This window comes from Mobula hypostoma, chromosome 5 (genome assembly GCF_963921235.1).
Source record: "Mobula hypostoma chromosome 5, sMobHyp1.1, whole genome shotgun sequence".
Classification (NCBI taxonomy): domain Eukaryota; kingdom Metazoa; phylum Chordata; class Chondrichthyes; order Myliobatiformes; family Myliobatidae; genus Mobula; species Mobula hypostoma.
In genome coordinates, this window is record NC_086101.1 from 179017370 (window position 1) to 179036027 (window position 18658).

Below are 18658 nucleotides of genomic sequence, written 5' to 3' on the forward strand. Positions count from 1 at the left end.
TTCTGCAAGCCTGCATTTTAAAAAAAAACAGCTTCTTATCTGAAAATTGTAATTGGTTTAGCAGATCATTATCAGAAACTCCTTGTGGCCACAGCAACGCACACAAAATGCTGGAACTCAGCAGGCCAGGCAGCATCTATAGAAAAGCGTAAACAGTCCACGTTTTCGGCTGAGACCCTTCAGGTTCAACTGCTCTGATTAATTTATCTCCGTGCAAGAATCAATCAACCAAACAGTTCACAAAGTGGCGGCTGCAAGGACAGTCTCACTAAATGGCCGCCTCCATCCCTGTCCTCATTAAGCAAGAACAAAGACTTCTACTTTGTCTGTTTCCACTGCCCTTCTCTCATTCCTGCTCAGTCATTTGTAGTCTGTGTTTTTTCTTCTGACCAACAAAAGGTCTGTTCAACCGGCTCAGTTCTGAGTCTCAAATGTGAAATGGTGGGGACAGGGCAGGGTGGGGTGGTGAGGTGAATGAACCAAATGCAGCAGATTGTTGAATCATTGTCTATCCAGATTCCCAAGAGGTCAAATCATGTGCAGTTTACAGATATTATTTCCCTTTATGAGGGCAGTGAGCCATCTCCCATTCTTTTCTGCCAGGCACATTCCCACTCTCAGCCATCTCATACTGGGTTGAATTCTAAAACCAAACTATCTAGAAAAAAGCTTCTCATGGGTCAAGGGCAGCTGTGAGTATTCCGATAGGAAAAGGGAGGAGCTTTCCAGCAGGCAGACTGCTGTCACAAGGAACATTGAGAAGTAGTTCTTGGGCTTTGAGACCTGCATACAAATTTGCGATCAAGGTCAGAGTCAAATGTTTTGATGTTGTAATTCTTGTTCTTATAAATTACTGTGAACCCACTAAGTGCTGAAATCAGAAGGTGCTTGAGAAACATGGAGTCATTTCCGAAGCTGTCAAGTCAGCAGACTGTCTTTTCTCCTCGGAGCGACGAAGGATGAGAGGTGACCTGATAGATGTGTATAAGATGATGAGAGGCATTGATCGTGTAGATAGTCAGAGGCTTTTTCCCAGGGCTGAAATGGCTGCCACAAGAGGGCACAGTTTTAAGGTGCTTGGGAGTAGGTATAGAGGAGTTGTCAGGGGTCAGTTTTCTTTTTTACGCAGACAGTGGTGAGTGTGTGGAATGGGCTGCCAGCAACGGTGGTGGAGGCAGATATGACAGGGTCTTTTAAGAGACTTTTGGATAGGTACATGGAGCTTAGAAAAATAGAGGACTATGGGTAAGCCTAATAATCTCTAAGGTAGGGACATGTCGGCACAACTTTGTGAGCCAAAGGGCCTGTATTGTGCTGTAGGTTTTCTATGTTTTCTATGTTTCTACTGTCCTTTTAAATAGGGATCGAAGTTGTACAATGTGTTTTATGGTGCACTGTGACTACTCAATATCGGTCAGAGATTGGAGCTTCATGGTGTTACATATTCCAATGATGTTGACCAAAAATTGGTGAAATTGAGTGTGCATCTGATGCCGAAAATTGTCAGTTGTGCAAAGGTGAATAATACATGGAAGTAGCAAGTTTATTTTCATGATAGGGATAAGTTCACCTGGACTTGATAGAGCGATTTAACCCAGGTTATATTGTTATGCATGATCTGCATAGAATAAGATAAACAGATGCCAAGATGTCCAGATTCTATCAGTGCTCATTTTTTCACTGTAGTCTTTCATCATACCATTTACTTTTAAGATATAAAAAATCGTTGCTGGTGATGGAGTTGATTTTAATTAATGAACTGGCTGTGGTGTTTTTAAATGAGTTTATTAATAACTTAGCCCAAACAAAATGCAGTTCCCAATTATTAAATGAAACAGCGACAAAAATAGAAATGGTCATACAATATCACATTAATACGAAGACTATTATATTCAGGAAACAATCACTCACACTAGGACTGATTCGAACAATTTGGTGTAATTTTACATAATCTGAAGTAATACATAATCCTGAAAGATCACATTAACAATGCAATGACATTTTAACATTATGTATGCACGTTTCAAAGGGATAAAGATACTTGCAACATGATTTCACTACATTCCCAATGCTCTTATCAACACAGGTCTCTGCATGCATGCAGATCTGTTGAGAGATTCTCCTCTCAAATCTATATTAAATCTTTTGAGAGAATGTTTTCAGGAGATAAGTCAACTAATAATCATTAGTACATAATTAAACAAACTAAATTGAGGCAGGTTACTTGCAACATCAAAATAAACACTTCCAAATTTCTTTTTTTTAATCAGAATAATGCTTAACACTAGAATCCCCACTCTTACCGAGAAATAAGACTAGAATGTGCCCTTGGATAAAAATACTATTGGTTCTGTACTAGAATAACCCTGCCAAAATAAAACAAGATGAAAAAGTGGCATTCATCCCTTCATGTAGTACTTCACAAAACCCTGAACAATTTCTGGTATCGTGGGCAGTGGTAATCCATCTGTAGTACAGTCTTCAGAAGAAACACATTTAATATTTAAAAGTTGACTCTCTTGCAATCATAAGTTTGACACACTTGGTGAACATCAGCACCTTCATTTACTTCACATGTATACAGTGATATTCCTACATACAATTGTGGTAGAGACTCTGTAGGTTAGTTAAATCCATAGGGATTAAAACACGATTATGTTTCAGGGTAATACATTTTTGTTGTAATCTATGAAAGATTCATGAATGGAAAAGTTAATTAATTTTCTTTCTCTTTGAATGTTTTCTGACCTACTGAGCTTTTCTTACACTCAGTCTTTATTTCAGATTTTCAGTACCGATTGCCTTTATCCAGCTGTTTTCAACAGGTGTTAATTAAATCATGATTACAGTGTTATTTGCCGGCAAACAAAAGAATCCAGACAACACACACAAAATGCTGGAGAAACTCTGACTTCTCATCTTTTTTCTCCAGTCCCAATGAAGGGTCTTGGCCTGAAACATCAACTGTTTACTCTCAGGCCTGCTGAGATTCGCCAGCACAAAAGTGTGTGCTGCTTGAAATTCCAGCAACTGCAGAATTTCTCTTGTTTGTGGAAAAAAATACAGATGCTAGAAATGTGAAGTAAAAACAAGGTCCAATAAAAACTTGACTAACAACGCTTCATCCTACAAATGGTCACATTGTAGCTTTCCAGACTTAATACTGAATTCCCTAACTTCAAGTAACTCACTCCTTCTTCTTGCATCAGAATGGCCACTTCTCTAATTCATATGTCTGTAATTTTGTTGCTTCTCTCCGTTAGTGTAGCCTAGCCTGCTAAGCAGATCTCACAGCTCTTAGCAACTCGCAAGGCAGGAAAAAGGATAATCTTTTTCTCATTGCCATCTTAACTCATTTGGTCCCACTCAGGTAGAGATCTTCCCTCTGTTCTACTCATCCCTTCCCTACGTTCCCTGCAACTGAAAATTAACGTGTTTCTTCCCTCTTTTTCAGGTCTGTTGAAGAATCTCAGACCTGAAATATTAACTCTTTATCTTTCCACAGATGCTGCCTAGCCTGTTGAGATTTTCCAGAATATTCTATTTTTACTTCGATTTCCATCCTCTGTAGTATTCTTGATATTCCCGTTCCAAATTAACATCCAGCATAAATATGGAAGATCGCTGAGGATTGTCCAGTCCACAATGCAATGGACAAATCCATTTTTGCCTATGTCCACTCAGTAAATATTCTCTGAACCATTAATAAACTGCTAGAGGATATTATCGACAACATTACTAAGTGGTACCTCATAAACATCCTCTCCATCAGTGCCCTGTCTGGGTTCCTCCAGAACCACTCTTCTATAGGCCACTGTACAGAGTGGATTACAGAGTAGTACACAGACTACCCTTGGCAGTAAAGCACTTAACCAAGTTTAATATCAAAAATGTCTGGAAAAACTGAAGTGAATCGGCTTCACTGGTTGGAGTATTACACACAAAGATCACATAGCTAATGAAAGTCAATCATTTCACCCAAGGATAGTTCCATAGCACCTCCTCAAAACAGTGACCTACAGCAAATCCTTTTGAGCTGCTTCATTGATAAACTTCCATCATATGGTCATATACTAGAACATCTTTGAAAAAGGAACTTATCTCATCATATCTCAGGTTAAAAATTAATTTCCTTGTCTCCCCCTAATTCTTCTACTAATTTCTTTAAATCCTTGACTCTCTTTGAATTATTTGCATAAGATAATAAGCTCTTCTTGTCTTTTAAGGATCTTCATAATGTTGCACATTAGCCTTATTGTTTCCTATGAAACTATCGTATATAACCATTCTTTGCATTGCTAAAATGTTCCCATTCCAGTAACATTACAGAATAGGAACTGGCTCTTCAGCCCACAATCTTGTGCCGAACCAATTAAATTAGTAATCAAATGGCTAACTACATTAATCTCTTCTGCCTACACAATATCCATATCCTCCCATTTTCCTCACATTCATGTTCCTATGTGAACATTTCTTTAAAGTCTCTAATGTATCTGCCTCTGCTATCCTACCTCCTCCCCAGTCAGTGCATTCCAGGCATTCACCACTTTCTGTTTGGAAAAACTTTCCCTCATATCTCTTTTGGAAATTACCTCCTCACTTAAATTCATGCTCTGTGGTTTTAGACATTTCAACCCCAAGAATGAAGGTATTGTCCATCTACTCTGTCTATGCCTCTCACCATCTTATAAACTTGTGTCAAATCTCTCCTCAGCCTCCGCTGCTCCAAAGAAAATAACCCAAATTTGTCCAACCTTGTGTTATAGCACATGCCCTCTAATTCAGGCAGCATCCTGGTAAACCTCTTCTGCATCCTCTCCAAAGGCTCAACATCCTTCCTACAATGAGGCGACCAGAACTGGGTGCAATACTCCAGCTGCAGCCGAACTAAAGTTACAACATAACTTCCTGACTTTGATTAGATTAGATTAGATTCAACTTTATTGTCATTGTGCCGAGTACAGATACAAAGCCAATGAACTCAGTACCTTGACTGATAAAGACAATGATGCTATATACCTTCTCAACCACCTTACCAACCTGTATAGCCACTTTCAGGAAGCTATGAACTTAGACTCCCAAGATCCCTTTGCTTATCAGTACTGTTCAGGGTCTGGCCCTTTACAGTGTACTGTCTCTTTACATTTGACCTACCAAGGTGTAACACTTCACATTTGGCCAGGTTAAACTCCATCTGCCATTTTCCACCCATATCTGATCTATTTCCCACTGTATTCTTTGCCAGCATCTCCACTATACACAACACCATCAATCTTTGTATCATCTACAAACATACTAACCCACCCAAGCTACATCTTCATGCATTTCATTTATATACATCACAAACTACAATGCTTCCATTACAGGTCCCTGTGAAACACCACTAATCACAGATATCCAGTGAGAATAAATCCTTTCAACCACTACCCTATGCCTTCTAAATATCTTTGTAAAGTTTCTCTTCATCCGTTCTGGTGCAATCATGTTTTTCCAATAATGTGAAACCTGCATGTAGTATTCAACCTATGATTTAACAAATATTCTGTACAGTTCTGGTAGTTGTGTGAGCATATATATTTGTATACAGCCTTACCCTGCTGCACAAGAGTTGTTGCAGATGTTGGAAACCTTGAGCAACACACACAAAAGAACTCAGCAAATCTGGCACCATCTATGCAGGGAAATAAACAGTCAGCATAATGCTGAGACCTGATGGGTTCCTCCATCGTTTTGTGTGTGTTGCTTACTTTGGTACATTTTCTCCACACACTTCTGATCTCATTATCTTACAGGAAAAATGTGATCGCACTGGTCAGGGTGCAGAGAGGGTTCACAAAGATGAAATAAGCAAAATTGCAGATGCTGGAATCTGAAATGCTTAAAAATAAAAGTGCTGGATGAACTCTGCAAGTCAAGCCCCATATGTGGAAAGAGAAACCAGTCAACATTTTGCGTCAGCTACCTTTCCTCAGAAATGAGGGAGAGTGGTTCACAGTTTTCAAAGCAGAGCTGGCAGGAGAAAAGAGTGAGAGAAAAAACTTATCTGGAGATAGATTAAGACAGATCAGATTTTTAAAAAAGATAATGAATATTATCACAAAAAAATTGCAAGTGTTTACGATAACTCAGTGTACTGTATCACTTGCAGATCTACTTGGCTGCTTTGGATTCCATGTGCATGACTATTTTTGACTAGCCTGGCTTATAAAATCTACTGAAAAGCCTTGCTAAGATTCATATAAACTATCAAATGCACTTCCCTCATTGACCTTCCTCACAAAATTCAGTCTGGTTAGTTAGCCTTAACCTTTTAGCAAATCCGTGTTGACAGATCCTGTTTAATCTTTGCCTTTGGCACCAAAGGTTTATCCTGGTCATTGGAACTGATAGTTTGCTAAGCACCAAATCTGAACTAATTAGGCTCTATTTTTTCTTCCTGTTCCTTCCCCATTTGTTAAGTAGTAGCATTAGTAATCCTTCAATTCTCTGGCATCAGGGAGATAAGAGATGTGCTGCTGGAATTTGTACAATTTCTACCTTTGCTTCTATTGAAAGGCTGAAATTTCCTTCCACTTTCAAGCTCTAAGCTCTTTACTTCAATTTTACATAGTTTACTTACACCTGGACAAGTGGAAGTAATTTTATTTATTTATTTAGCAATACAGCGTGGAGTAGGAACTTCTGGCCCTTGAGACTGTGATAACATTGTGCTAACCATGACACTACCGTACTTTTCATGCCACTCTCCAGGCGATGATGTACTTCAACAGCGTAGACAGTCTAACCGCCCATTCTTGACATTCAGTGGCACCCACCAACCTTTTGTCCCCCACTATTAACATTTACCGTTGACCCGAATGTCAACCAGAACAGTGGCACAAGAATATATCACAGGCTGGGTATCTTGCAGTTAGTGACTTACCTCCTGACACCTCCCAAAGCTACTTCATCTTCAAAAAGCCACAGGTGATTGAATAATCTCTCAAATTTTCTGGATGAGTTTAGTTCCAACAACCCTCAAGAAGCAAACACTGATCATCCAGGATAAAGCTTAAGACATCACTATTGGTAACGGCAGTGTGTGCTATCTACAAAATGCACTGCAGTTACTTCCCTAGTTTTTCTCAAAGATAAACCTCAAGCAACAATGGCAACTCACACCCTGGAGTTCCCATACAAGTAACACTCCATCCTGGCATCACCTCTCTGTCATTGCTGCTTGCTCTAAGTCCTAGAACTCTTCATGCAACAACTCTGCGAACATATCTTCATTAGAAGAGCTGCAGTGTTTGGAGGGAAATTACCGAACTGTTAAACACTGGCCTTGACATTGATGTGCACATTCCAACATCCAGCTTAGTGTGACTGCTGCTGGAAAATTCAACAAAGAAATATAATGCACAACTTAGATGATATTCAAAATGTGGGACATGATCCTGAATGTTAATCCTGTAACAGAACACCCAAACTCAACTTTTGTCATTGCAAGGAGATTGTGCTATCTAGTTTGGTAAAGCCCTCCCCAGGTCAGGTAAAGACAAAGATATTAGCGAGAATTTGGATCAACTCAAAATGAAGAAAGATGACATGGACTCTATCTTCCAGATTCCTGTTCTCTATGTTGCCCTTCTTCCATGTGTCAATAATGTTGGCTTGAATTGAGATCATCACTGCCTTCCATTTTCTCACCTAACTGCTCTCAGTTCATATTAGGAATGTGACACTGATTGCCAAAAGCATAGGAGTGAGCCCCAGTGACTAGTCAGGTCATTTCAATTAAATGTAATCCTGCCAACAGCTGCAGAGAATTGTAATTTTCCATCCATTTGTTTCATAGCAATAGCCTCCCCGTCATCAAGGACATCTTCAATAGGTGATGCATGAAGAAGGTGGTATCATGAAGGACCCTCACCATCCAGGACATGCCCTCTTCTCTTTGCAACCATCAGAGAAGAGGTTCAGAAACCTGAGACACACATTCAATGTTTTAGGAACAGTTTCTTATACTCCATCATCAGATTTCTGAACAGATAATGAACCAATGAACACTACCTCACTTTTTGGTCTCTTGTTGCACTAATTTTTATAGTAATTTTTATGCACTGCACTACATTGCTGCCACAAATTTCACAACATGTATCAGATAATTAACCTGATTCTGAATTGAGCGTCTGTAACTCTTGTGTGGAATCACTCCTTTAAAAACAAATACTATTACACTTCCTGCAATTAACTAGGCATTCTCTGCTGTGGGCTTGTAATCAATAAGTTTTCCACAGAAGTGCAGGGATGATCACATGCAAAATTAAATTGATGATTTTAAGAAGGATCTGGATGTATCTGACCCATATTAAGGCACAACTTCCACAATGTATTTCCCAGACTCTTAAATGAAGGACAACGAAATCATACCAGGAAACACAGTCGGTTCTGGTCTTCTTGCAATTGCAAAATTACTGTACGTTTACCAAAAGGCAGCCAGTAGCACTGAAACTGCACTTTGTAGTTATTTAAAAAAATAAATCTATGGATGTAAACTTAAAGATTAAAGAGGTATTTGGCAATGGGCTGATCTTTGTGTTTTAAAATAAGAATGCATTGCACTGATCGATTCAGGCAATTCTATAACTACAATGACCTAACAGCATTTACAGTGTTAATATTTTTTAAATGTCCATCATTATAAGATATTTCTATTTTGAAGTATATGTACTGTGCTCGGCAGCACATGCTAATAAGCATTTAAAATCTGCTTCACAGAATTTAAATAGATTTTCCACTTTTAGTTTGAATCGTTAACAGAATCTTCATAGCTACATGGAGCATCCGTATATTGTCAGCTAATGACCGATTGAACTACTGATCTATTGAATATCAGCACTGCAGGTTTAGCATTTTCTTGATTTACTTCAAGAGCTTTGTGGCTGTAATCATCATGCATTTTTGGTTTATTTAGTTGGCTGTTAAATTATTTGTAAATGTGCTCATTACTGGAACGCTCCCTGGGGCAGGTGTAGAAATGTTAATATGTGTGAGCATGAGGAGATATTTAAAATTACTAAATCTGAACAGCATGGTCGAATTTCTAATTAGCATGGTAACCACAATTTCTGTCCATTTAAGTTTCCCAGAGAAATGATTTTCCTGGCATCAAGCAGAACATACTGAATCAGGAAATTTATATCTCAAAAGATCAAAAAGATCTTTGGAAAATCTGACATTTCCTTGGACTATTGCAACTTACATGTTATAAAATAGACTTGGCTACTGCATGATGCCATACTCCTGTCTTTTATCCAGCAAGGTTAGTACACTACTAACCTAACAGTAGCCAATGATATAAAAGTACCAAAAATGTAATTTCTTTACATTTCCAATCAGAATGGATTGAGACGTATTCCTGTTCCTAAGGGAGAGAAAGGGTTGACTTTTGCCCACATTAGTGCATCATTAAGCGAGATTGCTGATTTTCCATCCTCGAGGAAATACACCGGCCCCTGGAAGAGGAAAAAAAGGAACACAATTAAAAGATAGGTACCTTGACTCTACATACATATGTAGACTGACACCTTACATAAAAGCCTATTTAGGGGATAGTTTACCTCATGATTTGACCACTACATGTTATTTTAACTACATATAAATCAGTAGAAACTCAATCAAACAACACTTTTGTTTCCCTATGGCCTATCCAGCTCTATGCAAAAACCACTCAAAGAGCTTTTCTCCCCTTAAGTAGAAACATAGAAACATAGAAAACCTACAGGACAATATAGGCCCTTCGGCCCACAAAGCTGTGCCGATCATGTCCCTACCTTAGAAATTACCTAGGGTTACCCATAGCCCTCTATTTTTCTAAGCTCTATGCATCTATCCAGGAGTCTCTTAAAAAACCTTATCATATCCGCCTCCACCACCATTGCGGGCAGCCCATTCCACGCACTCAACACTCTGTGTAAAAAACTTACCCCTGAAATCTCCTCTGTACCTACTTCCAAACACCTTCAAACTGTGTTCTCTTGTGCTAGCCATTTCAGCCCTGGGAAAAAACCTCTGACTATCTACACGATCAATGCCTCTCATCATCTTATACACCCTTATCAGGTCACCTCTCATCCTCCGTCGCTCAAAGGAGAAAAGGCCAAGTTCACTCAACCTATTCTTGTAAGGCATGCTCTCCAAACCAGGCAACATCCTTGTAAATCTCTTCTGCACCCTTTTTGTGATTTCCACATCCTTCCTGTAGTGAGGCGACCAGAACTGAGCACAGTACTCCAAGTGGGGTCTGACCAGGATCCTATATAGCTGCAACATTACCTCTCAGCTCCTAAACTCAATCCCACGACTGATGAAGGCCAATGCACTGTATGCATTCTTAACCACAGTCAACCTGTGCAGCAGCTTTGAGTATCCTATGGACTCGGACCTCATGATCCCTCTGATCCTCCACACTACCAAGAGTCTTACCATTAATACTATATTCTGCCGTCATATTTGACCTACAAAATGAACCACCTCATGCTTATCTGTGTTGAACTCCATCTGCCACTTCTCAGCCCTGTTTTGCATCCTATCAATATCCCGCTGTAACCTCTGACAGCCCTCCACACTGTCCACAACACCCTCAACCTTTGTGTCATCAGCAAATTTACTAACCCATCCTTTCACTTCCTCATCCAGGTCATTTATCATGAAGAGAAGGGGCCCCAGAACAGATCCCTGAGGCACACCACTGGGCACCGACCTCCATGCAGATTATGACCCATCTACAACCACTCTTTGCGTTCTGTGGGCAAGCCAATTCTCGATCCACAAAGCAACATCCCCTTGGATCCCATGCCTCCTTACTTTTTCAATAAGCCTTGCATGGGGTACCTTACCAAATGCCTTGATGAAATCTATATACACTACATCTACTGCTCTACCTTCATCAATGTGTTTAGTCACATCCTCAAAAAATTCAATCAGGCTCATAAGGCACAACCTGCCTTTGACAAAGCCATGCTGACAATTCCTAATCATATTATGCCTCTCCAAATGTTCATTAATCCTGCCTCTCAGGATCTTCTCCATCAACTTATCAACCACTGAAGGAAAACTCATTGGTATATAATTTCCTGGGCTATCTCTGCTCCCTTTCTTGAATAACGGAACAACATCCACAACCCTCCAATCCTCTGGAACCTCTCCCATCCCCATTGATGACGCAAAGACCATCGCCAGAGGCTCAGCAATCTCCTCCCTTGCCTCCCACAGTAGCCTGGTGACTTATCCAACTTGATGCTTTCCAAAAGCTCCAGCACATCCTCTTTCTTAATATCTACATGCTCAAGCTTTTCAGTCCACTGCAAGTCATCCCTACAATCGCCAAGATCCTTTTCCTTAGTGAATACAGAAGCAAAGTATTCATTAAATACCTCTGCTATCTCCTCTGGTTGCATACACATTTTTCCACTGTCACACTTGATTGGTCCTATTCTTTCACGTCTTATCCTCTTGCTCTTCACATACTTGTAGAATGCCTCGGCGTTTTCCTTAATCCTGCCCGCCAAGGCCTCCTCATGGCCCCTTCTGGCTCTCCTAATTTCATTCTTCCTGCTAGCCTTATAATCTTTTGGATCTCCATCATTACCTAGTTTTTTGAAGCTTTCGTAAGCTTTTATTTTCTTCTTGACTAGATTTACAACAGCCTTTGTACACAACAGTTCCGGTACCCTACCATCCTTTCCATCTCATTGGAACGTACCTATGCAGAACTCCACACAAATATCCCCTGAACATTTGCCACATTTCTTCCATACATTTTCCTGAGAACATCTGTTCCCAATTTATGATTCCAAGTTCCTGCCCAATAGCCTTACTCCAATTAAATGCTTTCCTCACTTTTCTGTTCCTATCCCTCTCCAATGCTATGGTAAAGGAGATAGAATTGTGATCAGATCTGACACCTGACCAGGTTCATTTCCCAATACCAGATGAAGTACAGCCTCTCCTCTTATAGGCTTGTCTACATATCGCATGAAGAAACCTTCCTGAGCACACCTAACAAACTCCACCCCATCTAAACCCCTCGCGCTAGGGAGATGCCAATTGATATTTGGGAAATTAAAATCTCCCACCATGACAACCCTGTTATTATTGTAAATTCTAAATGAGATTATTTTGCTACACAGTTTCCTTGCCATCTCTCTATTAACAACACATTTCTCTGAACAACAGGAATTCTGCAGATGCTGGAAATTCAAGCAACATACATCAAAGTTGCTGGTGAACGCAGCAGGCCAAGCAGCATCTATAGGAAGAGGCGCAGTCGACGTTTCAGGCCGAGACCCTTCGTCAGGACTAACTGAAGGAAGAGTGAGTAAGGGATTCTCTGAAATCTCTCTGAAATTCTTTTTTCTAAATCAGGGATTCCCAAACTTTTTTATGGCACGGACCCAATACCATTAAGCAAGGGGTCTGTGGACACCAGGTTGGAAACCCCTGGCCTAAAGTAATTAAACCTCCTCTTCTGGCTATTACTTTTTCTCTCTTCTACAATCTGGGAGAAAATACAGGAGCTTGAAAGTCAGGATGCACAGACTCAAGGACACTGTTCCACTGCTATCTGACTCTTGCATCAATCACCTCTAAGCAAACTAATTTTAATGACCCAAAATTTAAAAAAAAATTATTTTCATACCTGTATCCGTAAACCCGTGAGGCAGGAGATGTGGACATCTGAGTGGCTAGGAAGATTAGAACCTGTGACATAATCAGGGCCGATAAGTCCTTTGATGGGTTCCTCTTTAATCCTATTTAGTAAAATGCTGTACGCCTCTCTTTGGAGTTCAGAAGGAGGGGTGTACGGTAAGTCCTCAAACCTGGCACAATTTAAAAACCAGCTCATAATTAATACCAAACATGAGCGACTCTACAGACACAGGAAATCCAAACAACATAGTCATAGTCATACTTTATTGATCCCGGGGGAAATTGGTTTTCGTTACAGTTGCACCATAAATAATTAAATAATAATAAAACCATAAATAATTAAATAGTTATATGTAATTTATGCCAGGAAATAAGTCCAGAACCAGCCTATTGGCTCAGGGTGTCTGACCCTCCAAGGGAGGAGTTGTAAAGTCTGATGGCCACAGGCAGGAATGACTTCCTATGACGCTCTGTGCTGCATCTCGGTGGAATGAGTCTCTGGCTGAATGTACTCCTGTGCCCAACCAGTACATTATGTAGTGGATAGGAGACATTGTACAAGATGGCATGCAACTTGGACAGCATCCTCTTTTCAGACACCACTGTCAGAGAGTCCAGTTCCATCCCCACAGCATCACTGGCCTTACGAATGAGTTTGTTGATTCTGTTGCTGTCTGCTACTCTCAGCCTGCTGCCTCAGCACACAACAGCAAACATGATCGCACTGGCCACCACAGACTCGTAGAACATCCTCAGCATCGTCCGGCAGATATTAAAGGACCTCAGTCTCCTCAGGAAATAGAGATGGCTCTGACCCTTCTTGTAGACAGCCTCAGTGTTCTTTAACCAGGCAGCATCTATGGAAAAGAGTACAGTTGACGTTTCAGGCCGAGATCCTTCATGATGAAGGATCTTGTACTGAATTGTCGACTGTTTACTCTTTTCCATAGATGCTGCCTGGCCTGCTGGGTTCCTCCAGTAATTTTGTGTGTGTTGTTCATAATTAATACATGTGTATTCTGAAGAATTGCAGTTTGAAACAATGATTTATAGATGTATAATCAACTCAGGTTATTAATAGAACATAGTAATAGTAAGAATTAACAGTACAGCACATGAACAAGCCCCTCAGCTCATGATGTATGTGCTGAACACAATCCCAAAGCTAGCTAAATCCTTGTTGCCTGTACATGATCCATATTCCTCCATTCCCTGCATGTACTGAGTCTTTCTCAAAGATTCTTAAATACAATATTGCATCTGCTTCCACCGCTACATCTGGATCTACCACTTCCTATGTAAAAAAATGCCCCACTCACCTTTTTTTTTAAACTTTTCTTCTATCACTATAAATGTTGTTTAGTACTAGACATTTCTACCCTGGGAAAAAGATTCTGACCATCTACCCTGTCTATGACTCTCATGATTTTATGCACAACTATCAGGTCTCCCCTCAGCTCTCGACATCTCACATCAAACAGAAGCTATGGTGCCTAGCACTCTGGAATTTGCAAAGGTAATGCCTTCCAAGGCACTCCCTGAGGATCGAGTGGGACCTGCTTTCATTCTGGCTCTGTGGGTTTGGAACTGACTGATAGGGTCAGTGTGGCACTTGCAAACGCAACCATTGATGTGGTAGGACATGCCTGATGGTGTGGTTGAAGGAGGGGGGGGGGAGGTGACTTGTGAGGCAGGATACACTTCTTCCAGTTTTCACATTAGGCTTCCTTGTGCACGTGACTCACAATGCTCAATGCACAGGAGAGCAGAGTTAGCCTCAGTGACACAGGTTCAATTCCAGCACTGTCTGAAAGGAGTTTGTATGTTCTCCCCATGACTGTGAGGGTATCCTCCAGATGCTCCGGTTTCCTCCCATGTTCTAAAAGATGTGCGGGTTACTTGGTTAATTGATCACGTGTAATTAGGTGACACTGACTCATTGGGCTGGAAGGGCCTGTTATCACGCTGTATCTCTAAATAAAAAGTAAAATAAATATAATTATGGAGAAGGATAGGACTGGACCCAGGGTTGAGATTTTTGATTGAAGAAAGGCTAACTTTGAGGAGATGCGAAAGGATTTAGAAGGGCAAACACGAGGGAATCTGCAGGTGCTGGAAATTCAAGCAACACACATCAAAGTTGCTGGTGAACGCAGCAGGCCGGGCAGCATCTCTAGGAAGAGGTACAGTCGATGTTTCGGGCTGAGACCCTTCGTCAGGATTTAGAAGGAGTGGATTGAGACAATTTGTTTCATGGAAAGGATGTAATAGAGAATGGAGGTCATTTAAAGGTGAAATTTTGAGGGTACAGGATCTTTATGTTCCTGTTAGGTTGAAAGGGAAGGTTAAAAGTTTGAGAGAGCCATGGTTTTCAAGGGATATTGGAAACTTGGTTCGGAAAAAGAGAGGGATCTACAATAAATATAGGCAGCTTGGAGTAAATGAGGTGCTCGAGGAATATAAAGGCAGTAAAAAGAATCTTAAGAAAGAAATTAGAAAAGCTAAAAGAGATGAGGCTGCTTTGGCAAGTAAGGAGAAAATAAATCCAAAGGGTTTCTACAGTTATATTAATAGCAAAAGGATAATGAGGGAAAAATTGGTCCCTTAGAGAATCAGAGTGGATGGCTACGTGCGGAGCCAAAAGAGATGGGGGAGATTTTGAACAATTTCTTTTCTTCGGTATTCACTAAGGAGAAGGATATTGAATTGTGTAAGGTAAGAGAAACAAGAAGGGTAGTTATGGAAAGTATGATGATTAAAGAAGAGGAAGTACTGGCGCTTTTGAGGAATATAAAAGTGGATAAGTCTTCGGGTCCGGACAGGATATTCCCTAGGACCTTGAGGGAAGTTAGTATGGAAATAGCAGGGGCTCTAACAGAAATATTTCAAATGTCATTAGAAACGGGGATGGTGCCAGAGGATTGGTGTATTGCTCATGTTGTTCCATTGTTTAAAAAGGGTTCTAAGAGTAAACCTAGCAATTATTGGCCTGTGAGTTTGACGTCAGTAGTGGGTAAATTGATGGAAAGTATTCCTAGAGATGGTATATATAATTATCTGGATAGACAGGGTCTGATTAAGAACCGTCAACATGGATTTGTGTGTGGAAGGTCATGTTTGACAAATCTTATTGAATTTTTTGATGAGGTTACTAGGGAAGTTGACAAGGGTAAAGCTGTGGATGTTGTCTATATGGACTTCAGTAAGGCCTTTGACAAGGTTCCACACAGAAGGTTAGTTAGGAAGGTTCAATTGTTAGGTATTAATATCGAAGTAGTAAAATGGATTCAGCAGTGGCTGGATGGGAGACGCCTGAGAGTAGTGGTGGATAACCGTTTGTCAGATTGGAGGACGGTGTCTAGTGGTGTGCCTCAGGGATCTGTACTGGGTCCAGTGTTGTTTGTCATATACATAAATGATCTGGATGATGGGGTGGTAAATTGGATTAGTAAGTATGCAGATGATACTAAGATAGGTGGAGTTGTCAATAATGAAGTAGGTTTTCAAAGCTTGCAGAGAGCTTTAGACCACTTAGAAGAGTGGGCTGAAAGATGGCAGATGGAGTTTAATGTTGATAAATGTGAGGTGCTACATTTTGGTAGGACTAATCAAAATAAGACATACATGGTAAATGGTAGGGCATTGAAGAATGCAGTAGAACAGAGGGACCTAGGAATAATGGTGCATAGTTCCCTAAAGGTGGAATCTCATGTGGATAGGGTGGTGAAGAAAGCATTTGGCATGCTGGCCTTTATAAATCAGAGCATTGAGTATAGGAGTTGGGATGTAATGTTGAAATTGTATAAGGCATTGGTAAGGCCAAATTTGGAGTATTGTGTACAGTTTTGGTCATCGAATTACAGGAAAGATGTCAATAAAATTCAGAGAGTACAGAGGAGATTTACTAGAATGTTGCCAGGGTTTCATCTCCTAAGTTACAGAGAAAGGTTGAACAAGTTGGGTCTTTATTCTTTGGAGCGTAGAAGGTTGAGGGGGGACTTGATAGAGGTATTTAAAATTATGAGGGGGATAGATAGAGTTGACGTGGATAGGCTTTTTCCATTGAGAGTGGGGGAGATTCAAACAAGAGGACATGAGTTGAGAGTTAAAGGGCAAAAGTTTAGGGGTAACATGAGGGGGAACTTCTTTACTCAGAGAGTGGTAGCTGTGTGGAATGAGCTTCCAGCAGAAGTGGTTGAGGCAGGTTCGATGTTGTCATTTAAAGTTAAATTGGATAGATATATGGACAGGAAAGGAATGGAGGGTTATGGGCTGAGTGCAGGTCAGTGGGGCTAGGTGAGAATAAGAGTTCGGCACAGACTAGAAGGACCGAGACAGCCTGTTTCCGTGCTGTAATTGTTATATGGTTATATAAATCTTTGAGTTGTCAAGGGTAAGTATTCCCAACAGCCAGTAGGGATGTTGGATTTGTTTTTCCCATAGGGGAGTTGAGGACATCCTGGTATCCTCCCCTCTTTCTGCCTGGTAAACTTTTATAGTGACAGATCTGGAATGGAGGGTCTGTTTCAGGAGTCCAGTGTACTGAGTGTACTAGATTTTGACATTGTCCGTCTGGGTAAGGACACTGGTGTACAGGATGTTAGTGAGTGTTGCACTTGCAGTATTCTGCTCAGTTTTGGTCACCCTGCTAAAGGAAAGAAGTTATAAAGCTGGAAAGAGTGCAGAAAAGATTTACAAGGATGTTGTCCTCATTAGGGGTGAGTTAGAGGGAGAGGCTTTAGAGGCTAGGACTACTTTCCTTGAATACAAGAGACTGAGAAGTGATCTTATAGAGATGCAGAAAATCATGAAGGACATAGTGTAGGCGGTGTTGTAGGAGCCATGTATCTATCTTCTGTGTTGTAATTTGTGTTGTGTGTTTATTATGGACAATTTGTCACGTGGGTTGTGGCGTGGTAGAAAAATATGAGTATAGTTAGGTATTCATGTTTAGTTAGTTCAGTTGACTCTACTTTTGTGAGAGGCTGCTGGGAATGATATTTTTGTTGACGTACTAGCTTTGCTAATTCTGATTATGCTAATTTAATTCAACCACTTAGTTATGCTAATTTGAATGTTAATTTTGTTATATCGCTAGTTTTAGTTTTGGTAGTTTTTTTATTGCTACAAGATTATTTGTCTTTGCTGGTTTCGTAACAAAGGATTGAATGTACTTTAATCAATTAGGAAATTCGTTATTTTGGACATGTGTCATACAGTGTCAACCCCCGTACTCAGTCTCTGAGCAGTTTTAGTTTGTTTTCAAGTCACTCCTTCAGGGGTGAATGCACACATTTCCTAACCTTGTCTTTTTCACAGCATTAGACAGCATGGGGTTTAAACTGAGAGGGAAAGAATTTAATAGGAACTTGAGGGATTACTTATGTACACAAAGGGTGGTTCATAAATAGAATGAGCAACCAGAGGAAGTGGTTGAGGTATTTATATTAACACTTTTTAAAAGATTGTTGGACAGGTACATGGGTAGGAAAGGTGTAGAAGGATATATGAAAAATGTGGGCAAATGGGACTAGCTTGGATGGGGATCTTGGTCAGCATGGACCAGTTGGGCCGAAGATTCAAGACTGTTTAATGTTGTTTCCTGTACACAAGTCAGAATCAGAATCAGGTTTAATATCACTGGCATATGTCGTGATATTTGTTGTTTTGCAGTAATAGTATGGTGCAATACACCATTATAGAAACTATAAATGACAATAAGTATATATAAAAATAAATTACATAAGTAATGCCAAAAGAGAGGGAAAAAATAGTGAGGTAGTGTTCGTGTGTCCATTGTCCGATCAGAAATCTGAGAGCAGAGGGATGGAAGCTGTTCTGCAAACCTTGAGTGTACGTAGGAAAACAAAATATTTCTTACACTGGATCAGATGTACAAAACAAAACCACAAAAGATAAAGAACCCAATAATAATAATAAAACACACAATAAGTAAAAATCGCAT

General features: G+C 40.2%; 2 protein-coding genes across 8 annotated transcripts in view; one reads left to right on the forward strand and one right to left on the reverse strand.

Moving 5' to 3' along the window:
- spata4 (spermatogenesis associated 4) overlaps positions 1-18658 on the forward strand; it is a 56852-nt gene that overhangs the window by 31357 nt on the left and 6837 nt on the right. Inside the window, exon 8 of the mRNA XM_063049474.1 lies at positions 12220-12357. The gene's annotated coding sequence lies outside the window, so the exon portion shown is untranslated. The remainder of the gene's footprint in view (positions 1-12219; positions 12358-18658) is intronic.
- wdr17 (WD repeat domain 17) overlaps positions 1770-18658 on the reverse strand; it is a 155503-nt gene continuing 138614 nt past the window's right edge. For 6 of the 7 annotated variants that reach the window (XM_063049472.1, XM_063049469.1, XM_063049468.1 and 3 more), the window contains 2 exons: positions 12683-12863; positions 1770-9497 (listed from right to left, as the gene is read on the reverse strand). In XM_063049472.1, the coding sequence (XP_062905542.1) occupies positions 9378-9497; positions 12683-12863 (301 nt within the window). In that variant the 3' untranslated portion in view covers positions 1770-9377. The remainder of the gene's footprint in view (positions 9498-12682; positions 12864-18658) is intronic. The other variant, XM_063049467.1, reaches the window with a different exon arrangement.